Here is a 22,906-nt window from a genome sequence, read left to right as displayed (position 1 = left end):
CTGCTTTGCTGTCGATTAGATATTGGAGAATAGTTAGGTCTTTCTCCTCATGATATTTATACATCATTAGGCGAACAACAGTCAGTTCAACTACTTTAATAAATAAATGGCTTGTTCATGGAAGTGGGCTGACTTCTTTTAAAAATTGGGCTTATTACATAACAAAAAATATTCTTTGTCCCTGTTGTATTCAAACATAAAAGTGGATTTGGGATATATTGACGAGTGCATTTCAAGTTAACTGCCTAGACACCAACATTTAATTCATTAACTAGTAAAACTATTATCAAAGTGACTGACATACTTACAGGTCATGACATACAGAATACCAAACCATAGTAAAACCAACCAAGTCTTCACAGCGAGACCCATCAAAGTGCCATTCCTAACAAGGAATAAAAATATTGATGTCCTTAAAAAAATACAGAAATTACACACACGCATATATCTCTACCTCAATGACTTTTTAAAAATAAGAAATTGCATATCAGCTCACAACATTTCAGTCAATTTTAATTTAGAAGTTTTAGATGGTGTGTTTTTGTAATGAGTTATGGTGGCTGGGCATCGCTTGCTAGGTCAGTATTGATAGTCCCTCTCTAAGCCCCTGAGAAGGTAGTGGCAGTGAAGTTGTGCTGTCTATGCAGGGTCGATACATCCACTGTGCTGTCTGGGACAGAATTCCAAGCCTTCGTTTGAGTAACAGTGAAGGAACGGTGATCTAGGTGCAAGGAGAAAGAGAGGATTGTAGATGCTGGAGATTCAGAGTTGAAAAGCGCAGAAGGTCAAGCAGCATCTGAGAAGCAGGAGTTAATGTTTTGGGTGTAAGCTCTTCATCAGGATACAGTTGCAAGCCCAGCTAATATGTGACTTGGATGAAAGCTTGCAAGTGGTGGTTCTGCCCTGTATCTCTGGCCTTGGCCTTCTGGAGGGCAGAGGTTGCCAATTTAAAAAGATTGTCAGCATTCTTTTGTTTAAGGATGGTGATGCACATGTGACAAACCAATTGGCAATGGGTTAGGGATTGATTTATCTCAGGGGGGGCTAGATAGCTGGGTTTGCAATGCAGAGTGATGCTAGCATCGTGGGTTCAATTCCCTGACCAGATGAAGTTACCTTGAAGGACCCTCCTTCTCAACCTGTCCCCTTGCATTGGGTACGGAGACCTTCAGGTTAAGCCACCACTAGTCATCTCAGTCTGATGAGAGGGCAGCACTTTGGTCTTGCAGCTACCTTTATATATAACACACTCTTGCTTCTGGCTAAGGGGTCAATCTGCAAGAGGCAGGTTTGGCCACTAGAGCTGTGTATGAGGGAGTTATCAAATGTTGTTGTGGATGGTTGTTTCAGTGTTAGTGTCTGTTCCTAAACTGCCTTAGTCACCAATTGGCAGGTGATTTCCCTCTATTATTGGCTGATGTCACCAAGAAATGTGAATGTATGCTTGCGACCTTCATATTCGGTTTGTACGCATCCTTGAAGCAGAGCTTTGAGCATCCTGCCAATTACCTGGCATCAGATACCTCAGCGCACAGATTATCATAGGGAGTACATCTACCCTCTATCTTATGAATGTGCCTCAGACTGTGAAGTTGCCTGTGTTTCAGAACATACTGAGGGATTTAATTTTGGTAAGATTGTCATATTCATATTTTCGTCCTTCCTTGAGAACACTTATCAAATGTCGATGAAAATTGCTGACATCCTTCATTTGTAGGAAGTAGTTAATGTTTCACCATCACACTATAAGATATTGGAAACCAGTACAATGGTGCGAAGAGTCAGTTTGATCATCTTCTGTGCACGTTTGTGAGTTGGCAAAAAGATGGTTGCTGCTTTCCCTCTCTGTCAGGCTCCATGTCAAATACGCATTGTCTGTCATCCTGGGCCCAAGGTAGCAAAAGCTGTTAAACCATTTTCAGTTAGACTGTTGTTTCGTGACCCAATCTATAATAGTGTTCTTGATGTTTACACGAGGGGAGACTTTGTTACAGAAACGAGAGAGACAATTTAGTTGTCTTTGTAGCCACATTTCTGAAGAGTGTCTAGAGCAGGAACATCAACATGGAAATGTTCTCTGACCAAGATTTACTGTAATTTTGACTTCTCTGTGCAGATTGTAGAGCTTGCTGTCTGGTCTGTCCTTTGTCATGAATATCTCATATTCATGTGTTTTAGGGCAGAATGTTTAATTTCAGGAATGCAAAGTTAACAATAGAAGATGGAATGCATATAATTCTAGCACCTTAAAGTTGAGTGCACCTCAAAGGTTGTGGTCATGTTTCTTTATGAGGGTTAACAGCTGGGAGAGTAAGGGAATTAAAACATTGGACTTTAGAGACTGGCCGAACACTGAAAGCAAGTGGTTCAGATGTTGTCTGTGTTTGTTTCTTGGAATCAGAATAAAAGAAATGTTGTTGTAAAAATAGTCAACTTACTTAACTAGACATGTGTGGTCTTTGCAAAGTTTGCAGCAATTATAATTTCAGAGGTATTGTTTTGGGAGTTATAGAGTCATAGCGTCATCGAGATGTACAGCATGGAAACAGACCCTTCGGTCCAACCTGTCCATGCCAACAAGATATCCCAACCCAATCTAGTCCCACCTGCCAGCACCCGGCCCATATCCCTCCAAACCCTTCCTATTCATATAAACATCCAAATGCTTCTTAAATGTTGCAATTGTACCAGCCTCCACCACATCCTCTGGCAGCTCATTCCATACACGTACTACCCTCTGCATGAAAATGTTGCCCCTTAGGTCTCTTTTATATCTTTCCCTTCTCACCCTAAACCTTTGCCCTCTAGTTCTGGACTCCCCGACCCCAGGGAACAGACTTTGCCTATTTATCCTATCCATGCCCTTCATAATTTTGTAAACCTCTATAAGGTCACCCCTCAGCCTGCAACAGTCCAGGGAAAACAGTTAAATTTAAATTAATTGTAAATATTCAATGAACTTTTAAAGACTGTAAAACGTATTAGCCAGGAACAGGCTACATTGTCATGGAGGCAAAATTGAGGACTGCAGATGCTGGAGACCAGAGTTTAGATTAGAGTAGTGCTGGAAAATCACAACAGGTCAGGCAGCATCCGAGGAGCAGGAAAATCGACCTTTCAGGCAAAAGCCCCTCATCAGGAGAGGATGGAGTTTAAGGGGGTTTTCTAGTTTATGTTATCTTGGAGTGTGCTTGTTGTGAGGAGTCATTGGCAGATTAGAACTGAGACAGTGCTGAAGTAGAATTCTAGCCTTTTGGGAATTCTAGCCTTTTCTGTCTTGTAAGAAGAGATTGCACTACAAAGATGTAAGCAGTCTTTGGGGCAGTTGAAATCAGAGAGACTTTTAGAGGGCAATCCAAATATAAATCTTTGAAAGTAATGCATTGGAATCCCTTGGAAAGGTCAGTGAGATTTGGTGATCAAATATCTGAAGAAATTTTGAGAATTATGTGGGATCTTTCTCAACTGCGTTTGATGTGCTCTGTGGGACATTTGATCATAATTTGTTACTCCACATTTATCTCATATTAATTCCTGACATTGAAGTTATGTGTTATGATTTACTTTTCAAAATTTATGTTATAAAGCTATGTTAGTGTTTCAAAACTATGAAACCTTGTGGGTTGATTATTTTAGTAAAACCTATGATCTCAAACATTGTTTACATTAAACAACAAAATATATACTGTTGCCAGGCTGTAATATAGGTTTGATGATATGATCTCAGGGTCTTCATCACAGTGCTCTTTGCAGTAGCTCTAGTTCTGCAAATTAGTTGCTCGTGACTTCATTTCAAGAGTACTTCACTGGCTGTGAAACGTTTTGCAGCATCTTACAGCTAGATATTGTTATAGAAATAATGCAAGATCTTCCTGTAATGTGAGATTTCAAAATACGTTGCACTCATCCAGTCAAGTGGAGAGGATTCCAACACACTCCTAACTTGTGCTTTAGAGATAGTGGACAGACCTTGGTTCCATTTTCTTAGAATCAAGAGAATAAAGTTTCAGTTCCAGCCCTAACCCAAAGCCCAGAGCTTTTAATACTAGGTGACAGGAAAATATGTTGGAGGGAGTACAGCACTGTTGGAGATGCCATCCCTTATCTAAGACATTAAATTGAGGAGATCTAAACTGTCTCAGGTAGATGTAAAAAAACACTTGCGAGCAGATACATCAGATAGTAACTGGTCAAATTAATTACTCTTAACTGAGAATAATAACAAGACATCATATAGTGAAGAGGTACTGTCTCTACCTCTGGTTCAGGAGGCTTGGGTTCATATTCCTGATGAAGGGCTTTTGCCCGAAACATCGATTTTCCTACTCCTCGGATGCTGCCTGAACTGCTGTGCTTTTCCAGCACCACTCTAAACCAGAATCTGGTTTCCACAATCTGCAGTCATTGTTTTTTACCCGGCCTGGGTTCATATCCCACCTGCTCCAGAGGTTTGTAATAACATCCCTGAACAGGTTGATTAGGAAAATTAGACTATACTTAAAACAATGAAATACTTAGTGAATAATCTTCGTTAAATTAAACAATAAAATTGTAACATGACATTGGAATCAGTATTCTCAATGCACAAATTAGGAAACCAGAGATTTCAGGGATTTTTCTGAACTTGAGTGGAAGGGCGAGACCCCTCCATTTTCACAGGGTCATGCTGTCGCCAAATGGTACAATCAATAGGAATGGGTGCTAAAGCTACTGTTGAACTTGTTTGACACCAGTGATAAAAAGAACTTGGATTTGACACATGCTCAGATTTTTCCAGAATATATATTGAAACAAAAAAACCAAACGTCTCCTGCAGTGTCAGTGATGGAAGGCACTGAGCTAAGGAACTGGGTGGCAATGGTGAAGGAGGGCAGCTGGAACAGTCATATGGCCTCTCTCCAGAAATAAAAGTGTCTTGTGTGGAAGGAGGACTGATGGGAAGCGACAGCAGATGGACAAATGTAATCCACATATGGAATAGTTCTTTACTTATCCTTAACATCACTTCCTGTTTGTGATGACTTGATACCGGTGGGACTAAATAATAGTGCCTCATTAACTTCAGGTTATCCGTATTTTGAAATCTCACATTACAGGAAGACCTTGCAATATTTCTGTAACAAATATCTAACTATAAGATGCTGCAAAATGTTTCACTGCCAATGAAGTACTCTTGAAGTGTAGTCACAAGCAACTAACTTGCAGATCTAGAGCTACCGTAAAGAGCAATATGATGATGACCAACCTATTTTAATGTTAGATAAAGGGTAAGTATTGGTCAGATAAGAATATCACTCTTCTTCCAATATCGTCTTAGGATCTTCTACATTTGCATAAAAGAACAAATAGAGCCCTAGGTTAATGTCTAATCCAAAATTAAAGGCATCTCTGATATAGAAGGTATATGAGACGCTTGCGTTTATTGGTCAAAGCATTGAGGATAGGAGTTCGGAGGTCATGTTGTGGCTGTCCAGGACATGGTTAGAACACAGTTGGAATACTGTGTTCAGTTCTGGTCTTGCTGCTTTGGAAGGATGTTGTGAAACTTGAAAGGGTTCAGAAACAATTTACAAGGATGTTGCCAGGGTTGGAGGGTTTGAGCTACAGGGAGAGGCTGAATAGGCTGGGGCTGGAGTGTCGGTAGCTGAGGGGTGACCTTATAGAAGATTATAAAATCATGAGGCACATGGATAGAGGAAATAGCCAAGGTCATTTCTCCAGGCTAGGGGAGTCCAAAACTAGAGGGCATATATTTAAGGTGAGGGTTCGGAAAGATTTAAAAGGAAGCTAAGGGATAATTTTATCACACAGAGGATGGTGCTTGTATGAAATAAGCTGGCAGAGGAAGTGGTAGAGGTGCATACAGTTACAGCCTTTAGACTCATAGAGTCATAGAGATGTAGAGCCTGGAAACAGACCCTTCAGTCCAACTTGTCCATGCCAACCAGCTATCCCAACCCAATCTAGCCCCACCTGCCAGCACCCGGCCCATATCCCTCCAAACCCTTCCTATTCAAATACCCATCCAAATGCCTCTTAAATGTTGCAACTGTACCAGCCTCCACCACATCCTCTGGCAGCTCATACCATACACGTACCACCCTCTGCATGAAAAAGTTGCCCCTTAGGTCTCTTTTATATCTTTCCCCTCTCACCCTAAACCTATGCCCTCTAGTTCTGGACTCCCTGACCCCAGGGAAAAGACTTTGTCTATTTATTCTATCCATGCCACTCATAATTTGGTAAGCCTCTATAAGGTCACCCCTCAGCCTCCGATGCTCCAGGGAATACAGCCTCAGCCTGTTCAGCCTCTTCCTATAGCTCAAATCCTCCAACCCTGGTAACATCCTTGTAAATCTTTTCTGAACCCTTTCAAGTTTCACAACATCTTTCCAATATGAAGGAGACCAGAATTGCATGCAATATTCCAACAGTGGCCTAACCAATATCCTGCACACCTGCAGCATGACCTCCTAACTCCTGTACTCAATACTTGGACGAATAAAGGAAAGCATACCAAATGTCTTCTTCACTATCCTAGCTACCTGCGACTCCACGTTCAAGGAGATATGAACCTGCACCCCAAGGTCTCTTTGTTCAACAACACTTCCTAGGACCTTACCATTAAGTGTATAGGTCCTGCGAAGATTAGCTTTCCCAAAATGCAGCACCTCGCCTTTATCTGAATTAAACTCCATCTGCCACTTCTCAGCCCATTGGCCCATCTGGTCCAGATCCTGTTGTCATCTGATGTAATCCTCTTCGCTATCCACTACACCTCCAATTTTGCTGTCATCTGCAAACTTACTCACTGTACCTCTTATGCTCGCATCCAAATCATTTAAGTAAATGACAAAAAGTAGAGGACCTAGCACCCATCCTTGTGGCACTCCACTGGTCACAGGGCTCCAGTCTGAAAAACAACCCTCCACCACCACCCTCTGTCTTCTATCTTTCAGCCAGTTCTGTATCCAAATGGCTAGTTCTCCCTGTATTCCATGAGATCTAACCTTGCTAATCAATCTCCCACGGGGGACCTTGTTGAACGCCTTACTGAAGGCCTTTGCCCTCAACAATCTTCTTTGTTACTTCATCAAAAAATTCAATCAAGTTTGTGAGACATGATTTCCCATGCACAAAGTCATGTTGACTATCCCTAATCAGTCCTTGCCTTTCCAAATACATGTACATCCTGTACCTCAGGATTCCCTCCAACAACTTGCCCACCACTGAGGTCAGGCTCACCGGTCTATAGTTCCCTGGCTTGTCCTTACCACCCTTCTTAAAGAGTGGCATCACGTTTGTCAACCTCCAGTCTTCCGGCACCCCACCTGTGACTATTGATGATACAAATATCTCAGCAAGAGGCCCAGCAATCACTTCTCTAGCTTCCCACAGAGTCCTCGGGTACACCTAATCAGGTTCTGGGGGTGTTATCCACCTTTAACAGTTTCAAGACATCTAAAAGGCATCGGATTGGTAAAGGAATAGGAAGGGTTTAGGAGGGATATAGGCCAAATGCTGGCAAATGGGACTAGATTAATTTAGAATATCTGGTCGGCATAGGTGAGTTGCAGCGAAGGGTCTGTTTGGGTGCTGTACATTTCTTTAACACTACGACCTGCCCTGTGCACAGCACTGAAAATTAATCCTCTGTTTAGACAGTGCAATGGTTATATTGGCAAAAACATCAGAGCAATGTCCCATAATAGCAACTTTTCAAAGCAGAGTTAAAGGGATTCTTTTTAAAGTGTGTTCTTTTTTGCGGGGCGTGATATTTACCGTAGTGGGGAAGTTTACATCAGTGCTAATCACTAACTCTGGGGTTGCTTTTATTAGCTAAGACCTCACACATTGTCTGGCTCAGTAGCATCATTAACTAACTTCACACAATTACCGACTGTTCCTAGAAATGGAAACCGCCGTTCATATGTTAAATATATTCACGGTACAAAATGTAATTCCGTTTACCGCAGCGTCTTACTTAACACTCGGTTATCAGGCTCTCTCATTGATCCAACAAACATGCATACCTGATATGGGGTGCTCCTTGATAACTTCACAGGAAATTAACTCCCCTTCATGACAGTACTGTTGGATTTCCAGGAATCAGAGTCGCTCTGTGAGTGTCTCACGCCTGGTTCCTGTGAAACTCCCAAGGTCTGAATGGTTGTGGAGGTCAGTCCCAGTTTTGGCTCGACTCAGGTCACTGAGTGACTTCACAATCACCGAAAGTGACGGAAGGAAGGACCATTCCCTCCAAACGAGGAGCAGGCAAGAATAAATTCACCAGCCTCGCCACCGAGTTGCTGCTGCTGCTGCTGCCATCTACTTCAATAGACAGACCAGTCACTGATGGTCAGTCACAGGTGTAGTCCTGGTTGAAGCCGACACTGTCTTTGTTATTGATGTGAAAGGTAAAGCAGGAACCTGCAATGAGGCTTCTTCCTTCACTGTTTCGTTCTTTTTGCGTTGAAATGGACTTAGGGAAATTGAGCATTTTAGGCTGAGTCTGACAGTTTCTTTAGGCTCCTCCAGAGAGCCATCTATTAGCACTCTCCATCCACTCTTCCTCCTGGGCCACTAAAGGTCTGGCTGTTGATACACTCCTTCCAAGAAATCCCCTGGCCATTTTCCAGAATGGAAAACTGATGAGACTCCAGGATCTTCCGGCTCTCCTCCACCACCTGCCTGTTTTTTCTTGAACTGCCGAGGGGCTCACCCATTCCTCATCCATTGCCCATAACGTGTGGCATGACCATGTCTCAGAATGGGCTGTCCTTGCAGCTCTCACAGACGCACCTCCAGCTCTTTTGCTCAGGCTGTAAAGCCCAGAGGTCAAGTCTGTGCAGCCTGTACCACATCCTGCACATGGGCTCACCTACATCAATTAAAATGTCCTCGAATTCCCTACATTGTGTTTTTTGGGCGTTTTGCTTGTCCAAAAAGTGCTGCTGTACCTCAAGCTTCCTTTTAATTTTCTTCAATCTTACCTTGGTATTATTTATATAAACGCACCATGAATAGAAAGTAGAAATTCATTATCGTTACCAATAAATCAGCTTCTCGTCCCACACCTATAAATTCTCACCTTCCCTATGTTAATTCGGAAACTTTGGCTTTCTGGTGTTGAATTGCGGACCCTAACAGCAGCAACTCAACAATCCACGAACTCACATTTCCCAGGATGTTTTCTCTGCTTCTGAATCATGCCCTGGTGGCCTTTAAAATGGTCATACAGCACAGGAACAGACCCTTCGGTCCAACCAGCCCATCCCTCCAAACCTGTACCACCTGCCTGCTCCTGGCCTATATCCCTCCAAACCTTTCCTAGTCGTGTACCCATCTAAGTATCTTTGCAACCCATTCCTAAAAATAAATGACCATTCCTTCACTGCCATTGGGTCAAAATCCTAGAACTTACTTCTGAACTACGTTATGGGTGTTCTTATGTTTGTAGGATTGGAGGTTGGAGAAGATAATTAACCACCAACACCTTCTCATGGGTAATTAGAAATGGGAAGTAAATGCTGGCCCAGCCAGCAATATCTCATACATGTGACTGTATTGAAAAATGAAATTCCTTTGAGGTATTTTATCTTCGAGGTTATATCTCAATGCAGGTTATTTGCTGTACTGATGCAATAATGTTGCACATAATCTTTCATGTTTCTCATAGTCTTTTATGTTACTCTTACCTTCTAGCGACTGTACTGAAATGAGGTGAATTGTAAACTGTTCAGCTATTTTAATGTCATATAAACCTGCGATGTTCAGAAAATGAAAGCAAAATACTGCAGATGTTGTCAACTGTGAGAGATAGACAGCTTTTTTTTTCTCTCTTCACAGATGCTACTAGACCTGTTGAGTTTCTCCTGCATTATGCTTGATTCAATTTTCAATGAAATTTGATATAATTACTTCTGTTCATCCTATCTTCAAAATCAATACCGTGGTGAGTTACATTCTGCCATAAATTAGGCCTGTCATCCTGTGGAGAATTTACACTAAGTCACTGAAAAAAAATTATTTGAGTACCCTGCAATGAGTATTAAACAGATCATGAGATGTGTAGCCAATGGATAGTTAATTAATTTCAAATGCCGATTTCCTCACAAATTTTAAATTAGATTGTACAATTAACCACTCTGTGGGAGAGTAATGACAATTACATCTTAAAGAAAATCTAATCAAACCAATTTCTCAAGTGTATTTTGAGAACTTTCATTTTATGACCATTGACTGGATCTGGGATCGAATTGTCATCAAGGAATTCATCAAAACACAGCAGAGCTAATCATACAATGCTGCATTTAGTCAATGTTTACATATGTTAGCAAAACAGGCATAGAGTTATTGAGATATACAACATGGAAACAGAATCTTCGGTCCAACTGTCTATGCCGACCAGATATCCCAACCCAATCTAGTCCCAGTTGTAACAACCTCCACCACTTCCTCTGGCAGCTCATTCCATACACGTACCACTGTCTGTGTGAAAAAGTTGCCCCTTAGGTCTCTTTTATATCTTTCCCCTCTCACCCTAAACCTATGCCCTCTAGTTCTGGACTCTCTGACCCCAGGGAAAAGACTTTGCCTATTTACCCTATCCATGCCCCTCATAATTTAGTAAACCTCTATAAGGTCATCCCTCAGCCTCCGGCGCTCCAGGGAAAACAGCCCCAGCCTGTTCAGCCTCTCCCTATAACTCAAATCCTCCAACCCTGGCAACATCCTTGTAAATCTTTTCTGAACCCTTTCAAGTTTCACAACATCTTCCCGATAGGAAGGAGACCAGAATTGCATGCAATATTCCAACAGTGGCCTAACCAATGTCTTGTACAGCCGCAATGACCTCCCAACTCCTGTACTCAATACTCTGACCAATAAAAGAAAGTATACCGAACACCTTCTTCACTATACTCTCTACCTGCGACTCCACTTTCAAGGAGCTATGAACCTGCACTCTCAAGATATTGAATAAATTCAAATGTTAAGAACAAACTGATTTTTCTGTAGCTCTCTCAGTTTATTGGAAGCGAGTGGCTGGAAAATTTGGATTGGAAATATTGCATTTTATCTGTAATTGATTTTGATGGGTGATTTCAGAAGTGACAAAGAAATGTGTGAAGACAACAATAGGAACAGGAGAATGCCATACAACTCAACAGGCCACAATCGAATCCAAACTTCTACCTCATTTTCACTTCTCCTTTGAACTCTTTTATTCCAAAGAATCTGCACTTATTGATGATATGCAAGGATGATGAAGATCCATAGCCATCTGGGACAGAGAATTCCAGAGTCACAACCTTCTGAGTAAAGATACTCAGTTCTGAAAGGCTAACCTCTTATCCTGAGAGTAAGACTCCTAGTTCTAGCCTCTCTGGCCTATGGAAGGGCCTCTTATCATCTCACTTACCAAAAATCCTTAGAATTTCATAGGCATCATGGTGGCACGGTGATTAACACTACTGCCTCACAGCACCAGGAATCCAGGTTTGATTCCAGCTTAGGATAACTGCTTGCATGGAGCTTGCACATTCTCCTTGTATCGGGGTGTTCTGGTTTCCTTCCACAGTCCAAAGATGTGCATGTTAAGTGAATTAACCATGTTAAATTGCCCATAGTGTTCAGGGATGTGTAGGTTAGGTGCATTGGTCAGGGATAAATATGGGGAATGGATCTGGATGGGTTACTCTTTGGAGGGTCATTGTGGACTGAAGGGCCTGTTTCCACACTGTTGGGATTCTATTAATGAGATTCCTTTTCATTCTTTTAAACCCTATGGAATACATACTGACTCTACTCAATCTCTCCTTACAACCTCTCATCAGAGAAATCATTTTAATGAACCTTTGCTGTAGTGCCTGCAAAGAAAGGACATCACCCCTTACAAAAGGCAACAAAAAACCATACACACTACACAAAATATGATCTCCTAATATTCCGTAACAAATCTTCTATTGCTTGTTGTATGTGTGTTTGAACTCTATTCCTATAATTTGCATACAAGGACACCCAACATTTAAAACATGTCTCCATTTAAAAAAAAATGCTGACAATTATTAAAATCACTACTCCACTTAAATTATTTGCCAGTGACATCCACATCCCATGATATAAATGACAAAGGAATATTTACCAAGGGATAAATTAGGTATTTTCAAGACATCCCTTTTGGATTCAGCTTTGCAAAAAAACATTTCAAGAAAAGTGAGCTCTGCTTTGATCAACCTTCTCAAAAGACATTATAACTGTTTTAACATATAGAATCATAGGGATGTACAGCATAGAAACAGACCCTTCGGTGCAACTCGTCCATGCCGACCAGATATCCCAACCCAATCTAGTCCTACCTGCCAGCTCCTGGCCCATATCCCTCCAAACCCTTCCTATTCATATACCCATCCAGGTGCCTTTTAAATGTTGCAATTGCACTAGCCTCCACCACTTCCCCACACATACCACCAGCTGCATGAAAATGTTGCCCCACAGGTCTCTTTGATATCATTCCACTCTCACCCTAAACCTAGACCCTCTGGTTCTGGACTCCCCCACTACAGGATAAAAGACTATCTATTCATCCTATTCACAACTCAGTCTCAAGACACTCCAGGGAAAACATCCCCAGTCTGTTCAACTACTTCCTATAGCTCAAATCCTCCAATCCTAGCATCACCCTAGTAAATCTTTTCTGAACCCTTTCAAGTTTCACAACATCCTTCCGATAGGAAAGAGACTGGAATTGCATGTAATATTCCAAAAGTGGCCTAACCAATATCCTGTACACGTGCAACATGACTTCCCACCTCCTACACTCAATGCTCTGACCAATAAAGCATAGCAAACACCTTCTTCACTATCCTACTTACGTGCAACTCTACTTTCAAGAAACTATGAACCTGCACTCCAAGGTCTCTTTATTCAGCAACATATCCTAGGACCTTAACATTGCATATAAGTCCTGCTCTGATTTGCTTTTCCAAAATGCAGCATCTCACATTTATCTAAAATTAAACTACATCTGCCATTCCTCAGCCCATTGGCCCATCTGATCAAGATCCCGTTGAACTCTGAGGTAACCTCCTTCACTGCCCACATCACCAATTTTGGTGTCATCTGCAAACTTACTAACTATACCTTCAATGTTCACATCCAAATCATTTATATAAATGATGAAAAGTATTGACCAGCATCAAGCCTTGTGGCACTCCACTGGTCACATGCCTCTAGTCTGAAAAGCAAATCTCCACAACCACCCTCTGTCTTCTATCTTTGAGTCAGTTCTGTATGAAACTGGCTAGTTATCCATGTATCCAATAATTGATTTGCAGTTATGTTGGTGGATTCTGCATATCAATTCCACACTTGCAATTTAGAGTGCAAATACCTTTGAGTAACCACCCAAATACTTACACTTGGACAGGGCACATACTAGATAAAAAATGACATTTGCTGTATTTGATTTGTTCATGACCTGATTAAACACACTCTCCATTACCCCTTATATATTGCTATGAAAATGAAAGGAATGCATCCCTTTCTCTTGTTTTCCTGCGAACACATAGAGATTTTTTCTTTAGTTTTAATTTATAATATTGGGAACAATAAATGGGAAGCCAAACCCAAGAAGCTCTTACATCAGCCCGACAGAGCATTTTGGGTTTTTGCCTGAGTATAGATTACAGTAAATTGGTAACGTCATTGGATTTATAATCCTGAGGTCCAGGCTGATGCTCTTGGTTTGTGTTCAAATCTCACCACATCATTTGATGGCGTTAAAAATCAATTAATAAATCTAGAACTGAAAACTTGTCTCAGTTAACGATGATCACATTATCTTCTTTAATTGTCCGAAAAATTCATCGGATTCACTAATTCCCTCCAGGGAGGTATATCTGCCGTCCTTAAACAGTCTGATCTTCCGGTCTCACCACAAAGGTGGATGACCCTTAACTGCTCTCTGCAATGGCCTGGCAAGCCACCGAGTTCAACAGTAATTAGGAATGGGAAACTTACCTTGCCAGTGACCTCCACATCCCATTATAAATTGAAAGGGACTACTGCACCACAGCAACACCCGACAAGATTGTCAGTGCATCCAACATCAAATCATTTCACTTCCAATTGGATTTAATTCTGCTGGTGCAGGGTTTTACCTTCCAGTTTCAGTTGCTCACAAAGTCACACTTCTGCCCTGTTTGGGGCATCTAAATGTGTTAGCCCAGGCTCATATTTTAAAACATTGCTTACTAAGTTGTTGGAATTAAGAGTTTATAATGGCACTGTGAAGGCTCTCTGGGTTCCGAAGACGACTCAGATCAGACTCAATCACTGTTTCTCACGCCACAGACGTTACCAGGTCGACTGAGTTTCTTCAGTACTTTATTTTGTTTCAGATCTTTTGTTTTTATTTGCTGGGTCTCTGTGAGCTTGGTGAATGACGGGATCGAGAGTGCAATCGCCTGAACCAGTGAGATAAAACTAGTGAATGAAAATAAAGAGCAAGAATTGAGGGTGTTGAAATTATGTCCAGAGAAACAGAGGGGAAAAATAAAAGAATAAAAAGTGAGAAGGAAAGTGAATAGGATTTTTAAAATCTAAAACTATTTACATCCTGTAGAATGAATTAGACTTAACATATAATTACTTACTCTCTGGATCAATCACTGTACCATTAAAATTGTGCTAATGCTGAGAGTTACTTGCAGTTTGTGACCAGCAACTTGCAGATACAGCAATTATAAGCAGTACAAGGTTAATTGCAGCTTCAGATACTTAAGAGCAATTTGCAATACCATGGGGTTTCTCCTCTTTATTATAAGATTTTGAATAAATTATATATCAATCGTAATTTGCATCATTTTCAGCAAATAAATAGTGAACAGCATGGAATTTTCTCTTTCCCAATATTAATTTGTGTCTAGGCATCCAGTAATAGTGGTGGCATTGAGCAGGTTAAGTAGTGAATCACACGGAGGTATTCTCACAGACAGCAAACCAGGAAGTAAAATGCACTGATTATCCTTCACTTTTAATTGAACTTGACAGAAAACAATACATACGGAATTAAATTAGAAGCTATAGAATCGTAAACAACTTTTTAAAGAGTACGAAATTTAACATTCCACAAATATAAGTTTGCACTATCAGGGTTTCAGCAATAATTATGTGTGTGCCATTATAATTAAGTGTGCCATTTAAAACCCAATTGTACCTCATTCTGCAGGATTCTCATTCTATGTTCATTTGTCAAGGGGTTTTACAGCAAAATAACATAAAAGGACAGGTTTTTGTCACTTCAGTGATTTCCAATGAATCGTAGTTGGGGGGGATCCTTCAACATTACACCCTTTGCAGAACGGCACAGAATCACTCATAGTAATTTTGGGATTTTGGCATTTAATTATGCATGTGCAGACACTGGAAGTTGCATCTGTTTCAGAGGAATAATGATGGTGATCACAGATGATTTTGCTATCACGACTGTCACCAAACTTTGGGGCAATGTAGTTCCGAAAATTATAATGACTTGTACAAGCAAATAACACATGACAATGAAAATGGAATAAAAAACAATGCAAATCTCGTATTTTATATGCTGCAACATCATGTTCTGTCATTTTTTTTAAATAACCACTACAACTCAAATTGTACTGTGGTAAATTAGCAGGAAGTAAATTTTGTCCTACAGTCAGCAGAGGAAGATCAAACTTTATTAATTGAAACTGCTTGCATACAAAATATATTGCACTTCAACCAAACAATATCAACATAAAACCAAATTATTTGTTTTCACTACTATGTACAGAGAAAAATATTGCCCCTGTTGCAGATTCATATACTGTAAGGTCAATCTACCTTTGTTAATCCTCTACACTAAGTTAACACAATAGCCCATAGTGGACAGGTACATAAACAAAGCTTTTTCCTCCCCAAATACTGTACATTCCCAAAAATAAATAACTACAAATCATCAGTTTGGCAACAATCTTCAGGCATTTTATGCCTTTCAAACAGTACACTATTTAATTCTTTACATTTACTCTTGTACATCAAATGCAGAGTTGTAAAGAAAAAAGTGCCCTCCCACAGTCTGATCAATGCCATACAAACTTCAGTGCAAGGATTTCTGATCCTTTACTGTTCAGCTAGATGCATATATAAGGAAAATCATGAAATCATGAAAAGCATGCATTCTTCTGTAAAGGTTCCCCAATATTTAACCACACTTTTTATCTACATACATGTATAATACAATGTAACTGTCTTCTGCTCATTTAGCTTCCCTGATTTCTGCAACTATAGTAAGGTTACCCCCTTCTGGCAAGTTATATTGAAGGCACAGATCAAACAATATACTCTGTTGTAAATCTTTTCTTTAAAAAGGAGTTTCGCTAAGTGAAATGAAAATGGTTACATCACAAATGTTCCACCTGTCCACCAAAAGACAATGTGGACCATGTGCATCAATTGTGCACAAATGAGTTTCATGTCTTTGGCCTAATAGGTTTCTCTAAATGACATGTAAGCATCCGGTTTGTATGGTTAATGAAAGGAAATTTAGAGAGAACGTCACTCTACAGGAATGAGATTTAAGATACTCCATTGACCAGCACTTGCTGGTTGTCCGTGGGACTTTCTGGCTTCTCTTTCTTCTGAGCACGTTCCTTGCCCGCACGCTGTCGAGTGCTCTCGCCGAAAACATTTGGGCTGTGGGAAGCTTTTGACACGACACTCCTTTCATTATTGCTGTCAATTCTGATCTGGAACAAATTAGAAAGTGTTCAGAAATGAAATGCTGAGCCCATAACATTTAGTATATGTTGGAGACAAGGCATAATACTGGAGCTTAGAAAACGTTTACCAAGATAATTGAGAAGTTTAATACAGTTCTAACTTTAGAGTTCAAGTGGAGCACAAATTGAACAGATTTTCCATATATTCTCAATAGTCTCATAATTCATGCATTGATACAGACGATCAAGCCTACAACTAGTGGAGCAAATGCTGATAAATGTTATATATCATCGTGCTTTCTATTGATGAGGAGATAGTTTTAATTCTATTAGCTACTGATTGCATTGTTGAACAAGTATATTTCACTGGGATAGTGCCTTCAGCTTTTCCAAAGGTTTTTGTTGTAAGCCTCCAATATAAATACTCAGTGGCCATTCTCCCAACATCTTCGTTTTGAAGCTCTTTTTTTAGCACTCACCTTGACCTTATTTACAAATCCCAATCTCTCTAAGGACTTGTCCAAATCTACCTCTGACTGCTGCCAGTCCATGTCTTCACTCCATGCCCACTGGATATTGCAATTAATCTGTGCGCATGCTCATTAATCTGCCTGCACACTCTCTGCTAATCTGTCAGTGGATGAACGTTTAGCACGTTCCTTTGCCTTACTAGCCGTTTGTTCGCATTTATCAGTTGCTTTGAATCCATGATTATAACTGATCCTCCCAACTGTTGTCATACTGTGTATCATCCATTTTTCTGTAAACCATTGTTTACTGGATTATAGTAAAATGGTGCTATATAAATTAAGCTATCTGCCTCCAACCGTTTTGCTGTGCTGCACCATAATGTAACGTCAGTTCATTCATACCTGTGATTCCCCATATACAGGCTTCCCAATCTTGATAGTGCCAGCAAAAAAAGAGATAAGTAAATGAATATTTAAAAGATGCCAGAAGGAAGAAACATCAAACAAGTGTGCTTTCAAATGAAATCCTATGAGCAGCATGCTAAGAACGTGGAAATTTGGACAAACAGATTAGCTTTCTCGTAAAATATTTCTGAAATTTCACAAACCCAAGCTTCGATAATCAGAAATAAAGTGAAAGAACCCATGTGAAGACAAATCAAACACTGAAGACCCAAAATAATTACATTGAATACAAGTATTTCAGTAAATGTACACACCAAGAATAAAACATCAGTTGCTGGGTACAAAGGACTTCCAGCTTGTGCTAGAAGGTGGCTGGGTCACGAGGAGACAGCATTATAATATACCACTGACTTTTTGATTGAACAAACAGCAAAACCTTAATGCAGGTCATAGAAGTAAAGAAATACATAAAATAATCTGTCAATTTTTGACTTGCAATAATGAAAATTCAAATTTTGTACAAAATCACAAGAGAAAATGTTTATAAAAAGGCTGGAAGGGTTCAAAGTAATGAATGATGTTACGATACAGTTTGCATCTGACAAAACTAGAAAAGTGAACATCACTGTAAAATTACCACATTGCAAAATCCAGAAATGTAGTTAGGACCAGCAGACAAATTAATGCCAGATTAGCAGAGCATGTGAAGGCTTCACACTGGCCATGAAAAGGTTGGTTCCTCTTGGAGGGGGGCGGGGGGGGGGGGTCTATGATGAGACAGTACAATTTAGTTTCAAGGTTGCCAGGTCATCTCAGAGGTTAGGAGATATTTCTTCCAATCAATGTAACGAATCTGTGGAATTCTTTACTGCAAAGGGTTGTTGAGGCTGGATCCTGAGGGTCAGACCATTTAGGAGAGACTTTAAGAAGCACATCCACACAGAAAGGGTGGTAGGTGTTTGGAACTCTCTTCCACGAACAGAACCTTTCATTAATTTTAAATCTGAGATAGGTAATTTTTTGTTAGCAAAAGTACTGTGTGGTAAAGGCCAAATAAGGTATATGGAGTTAGGCCCAGATCAGCCATGACCTCACTGAATGGTGGAACAAGCATAAGGGGCCGAATGGCTTACTCCTGTTCCTGTGATCATTAAATGCCGAAACACAGTTTTATATGGCAAAGGAATCATGGGAAATCACAGGACGGTTAAGTTGAGAATGATAAGATCAGCTAAGAATGAATCTCAGCAAATGTTGGAGCAGAATCAATGGTCTGAATGGTCCACCTCTACTGCATCTTACGGTTTTAAATAAGACTCAACTTAAACGCTTTGCTTTTTGCATCTTATTCGTTTTTGTCTGGAATTCTATAAATGTAAAGCCCAAACTTCTTCAGTACCTAACTTCCCTGCCTCTTTCTCAAGTTTCGGTTACTTGTACACTATTTGGTAATCAGATCTATCTTTCCTGCACTAAAAAAAGCAGCATATGTTCACTTTGGGCCTGTTATAGTTAATAGTCAATACCTGTATATTTGAGAAAATAAACAATGACCACTATTATTTTCCATATCATTTGTTTTGTCAAGAGGAACTATTTTCACAAATGCAATTTGACAGGCTTAGCTTCAGACCTCTTAAATTACAGAATACAGCCTTCATAGACTGCATGTCAGAGTAGCCCTATTTCAACTGTGCAACCTAAAACCACAATCGAAAGGCTACCTGCAATGAGCCATCTGTCGTCCTGGTTTTTGAATCTCGTGATGAGTTGCGTTTACGGATATCTGCCCTCAAGAATTCATCTAAAATGCCAAACGGATTTAAAAAAAATAAATTTAGATCAGGACTGCAGAACATAATTAAGGTATTCCAGCAGTTATCATCTAGTGGTATAAAACAATACACACAGAATGAACTTTTAACATTTAGAATTCACGAAGGTATATCACTGTTTAGCTCACCTGGGGTGGCACTGTGGCTCAGTGGTTAGCACTGCTGCCTCCCAGCACAAGGATCCCAGGTTCGATTCCAGACTCAGGTGACTATCTGTGTGAAGTTTGCACATTCTCTGTCCATGTGGGTTTCCTCCAGGTGCTCCGGTTTCCTCCCACAGCCCAAAGATGTGCAGGTCAGGTGAATTGTAAATTGCCCATAGTATTAGGTGCACTAGTCAGAGGGAAATGCGTCTGGATGGGTTACTGTTCGAAGGGTCAGTGTGGACTGGTTGGGCCGAAGGGCCTGTTTCCACACATGTAGGGAATCTAATCTAATCTAAACGTAAATATGTTGTAACCTGTTCAGTCATAGATTGTGTTAATTATCCAGCTTTGCACACAAAAAGAATACTACTACAAAAGGAGCACATACTCATGCATATGCATTCAGAGTCACCCTTAGAAATTCTGCTCGTTTTTAAGTCAGTTTCATGTGGCATTTAATATTTTTGACACCCAACTTCATTTGGGTTCATTTTGCAAAATGCGATGAGCCAATCTTAGTTTAATGTTGAAATGCATGCAGATAACATAACCATACTCGCTAATTACCTGAAGTTGATGAGGGATTTTTGTTGCTCCCACGGCCTCGACCTCCACCACGGCCCCTGCCAGCACTCCCTCTCCTGCGACTGTCACCCCGGCGTGAGTATGGTTCCCTTTCTTCATCTGTTGGCGCCAGTGACCAATCACTCAGCTCATCTCTGTGCTCGGACTCAGTCTCAGAGGCATTGGACGCCTCAGAGTTATTACCTTAGCAGCCAGAAGGAGAGAAAGGAAAGAAAAACAAAACTCAGTTGTGGGATTGTAAAACCTTTGCTCAGCAAAAGCTGCTCCAATTTTAGCATGCAAACAACTGCGTAAAAACTATACGGCCTTACATTTCTTAAGTTATTTTCACTTGGATCATAAATCAATCTTTCAATGCATTGCTGAAACTTTATAAAAAACAATATAAAATCCAGGTTCGTAATTATTTTGATTTTGTTGGAAGCTGTGTCTACTTTGATCAACTTTTTCTTAAGCTATCTACAACAGTGATAGCTCCAAAATATTGATATTCAAATGTCACAGTTTCTTCAACCAGACTATTTTCCTCCCATTTAGCCTTCCCATTTCTCAGTTTCTCCAGCCACAGAGGTGGGGTTTCTAGGCAGCAACCATAAGCCAACAATTCCATGCCCCGCATAAACACAGCAGTTCCCATCGAATAGTGAGGTGGGAAACTTGGCAATAAGCAAGGATTAACCTTTCTGGATGGATGAACAAAGATGGGCCAAATGGCCTTATTCAATAAGGGCAAGTAGATTTGATCACTTTTGACACTGAAACAAAATTCATGCACACGTCTCCTGTACAGAATCCAAATTTATTTGCTATTTTAAAAAAAAACATTTCATTGGGTAACTTATAGAGATAAGCTAAAACAATTTGTTGCACATGTAATGTATTCAAATTTAAAACCTTAGACTAGTCATTCACTAGCAACTTTGCTGTTTGAAAGAGTGACTTGTCTCAAACTGGATGCTCATGAATTAAGAATATTAAACCTGATGCATAGCCTGGGCCCCGTCTGCCACGCCCTCGACTACTGTAAGGTCTGCCCCCTCGCAAGTAACTTGTACTTTCATCAGTCGAGTAGCCCCTTTCTTTGTCGGGACGGTTTGCGGGGGTCCTCAATCCCGCACCCATCTGCCGAAGTTGCTCGTCGATTTGTAAGCGTTCCATGCGTAGCTGGTCAACCTCCTGCACAGAAAGCATAAGTACTTTCAGAATGGGCAAAGTGAACTGTAATTAGAAATGAGGATTTCCAGAACCTACTGATGCTAAAGAAATGCAACTAAATTAGCATGAATTTAGATAGCAGAAACCACCCTAAAATAATCCACCACCTCTTTGAAGAAATAAAGTGGGCATATAAAATGCAACTGTTTTTTTTAACCAGGTCCTACATTGATTAAGCATAAGAGTAAGGACACAAAAGGTAAACGTATATCCACTGGATTTTGACCAATGCTGGCAAGAATATTTATTCTTTAAATTTACTGCAGTTGATAATTTTGAATTGGTAGAATGGGGGAGGGATAGCAAAGAAAAATATACCCATTAAGTTCACAGAACTGTTACAGATGGAGGCCGTTGAGCCCATCACGTCTTGCACTGGCTCTGTCATGTTGCAGTAATGTAGCTATTGGATGGATGTGAAAGAAATGCAACTAATTAGCACGGATTTAGGTAGCAGAAACTATCCCAAAATAATCCATCACCTTTTTGAAGAAGTAAAGTGGGAAAGCAAAATGCAACAGTTTTGCATTTGGATTTCAGAAACTTTTATCAGACCCTACATTGATTAAGCAAAGGAGTAATCAAACAAAAGGAAAAGTATAACCACTGGATAAAGGCAATCCTTAAGTTTAAAAGTCGGAAACGGGCTACATCCATCAATCGGAACTTCAAGTTTTAAAGCTAAGCCTGGACAGGGGAAAAATCGTACTGTGTCTTTGCTGTTGAACGCAGGTCTTGTAAAATAAAAAGCTTGTTGAACAGAGACACTGAGGGTTTTACGTATATAGTTCTTTGAAAGTTGCATCATTGTTCAGACCATTGAGTGTTAGAGTTAGGACATCATGTTGAAGTTGTGCAGGATGCTGGTAAGGCCACTTTTGGAGAACTGGTCACCATGTAATAGGAGGGTTATTACAGGTTCACACTCCTTTATCCGAAATTCTGAAATCCAAAAAGCTCTGAAATTTTTTCATGGAGTGGAGTGTGCCATTTTGGCATGTGAGCAGGTGACCCAACTCCACACCCCTTGAATCACGTCACTCAAACGTGACGTGGTGGCGTGGCCCAGTATTGGCAGGCGTTAATTGTGTCTCAGCACTATTCACTCGTGGGTCTTCTGTTAGGTCATTTTTAAAAAAATTCCACTATGAAAATGTCAGTATTTCTGAAATCTGAAAAATTCCAAATTACGAAAAACAACTAGCCCCAAGGATTTCGGATAAAGGATTGTTTTCCTGTATAAAAATGAAGCAGGTTCAGAAAATATTTACTAGGTTGCTGTGAGGACTGGAAGGTTTAAGATATAAGGAAAGGCTGCACCGGCTGGGACTTTTTCAGTACAGCATAGGAGGTTGAGGGGTGGCCTTAAAGAGGTTTATAAAATCATGAGGGGCACAGGTGAGGTGAATAGCAAAGGTGTTTTCCCTAGGATGGGGGAGTTCAAACACAAGGTTATATTTTTAAGTAAAGAGGAGAAAGATTTGAAAAGGACCTAAGGAGCAATGTTT

The 22,906-nt window shown here is 40.3% G+C and overlaps 1 protein-coding gene across 2 annotated transcripts in view; it reads right to left on the bottom strand.

Annotated features, from left to right (window-relative positions):
- Positions 1-14,973: 14,973 nt before the first annotated feature.
- Positions 14,974-22,906, bottom strand: part of fmr1 (fragile X messenger ribonucleoprotein 1) — a 69,699-nt gene continuing 61,766 nt past the window's right edge. Inside the window, exons 12-15 of one of the 2 annotated variants that reach the window (XM_060832400.1) lie at positions 21,164-21,359; positions 20,166-20,366; positions 19,342-19,421; positions 14,974-16,769 (exon numbers count right to left, since the gene is read on the bottom strand). In XM_060832400.1, coding sequence (XP_060688383.1) covers positions 16,599-16,769; positions 19,342-19,421; positions 20,166-20,366; positions 21,164-21,359 — 648 coding nt within the window. In that variant the 3' untranslated portion in view covers positions 14,974-16,598. The remainder of the gene's footprint in view (positions 16,770-19,341; positions 19,422-20,165; positions 20,367-21,163; positions 21,360-22,906) is intronic. The other variant, XM_060832401.1, reaches the window with a different exon arrangement.

The sequence above is a fragment of the Hemiscyllium ocellatum genome, chromosome 11 (assembly GCF_020745735.1).
Source record: "Hemiscyllium ocellatum isolate sHemOce1 chromosome 11, sHemOce1.pat.X.cur, whole genome shotgun sequence".
Taxonomy (NCBI): Eukaryota; Metazoa; Chordata; class Chondrichthyes; order Orectolobiformes; family Hemiscylliidae; genus Hemiscyllium; species Hemiscyllium ocellatum.
Note: the sequence above shows the minus strand (reverse complement) of the source record. Positions and strands in the feature narration are given on the sequence as shown.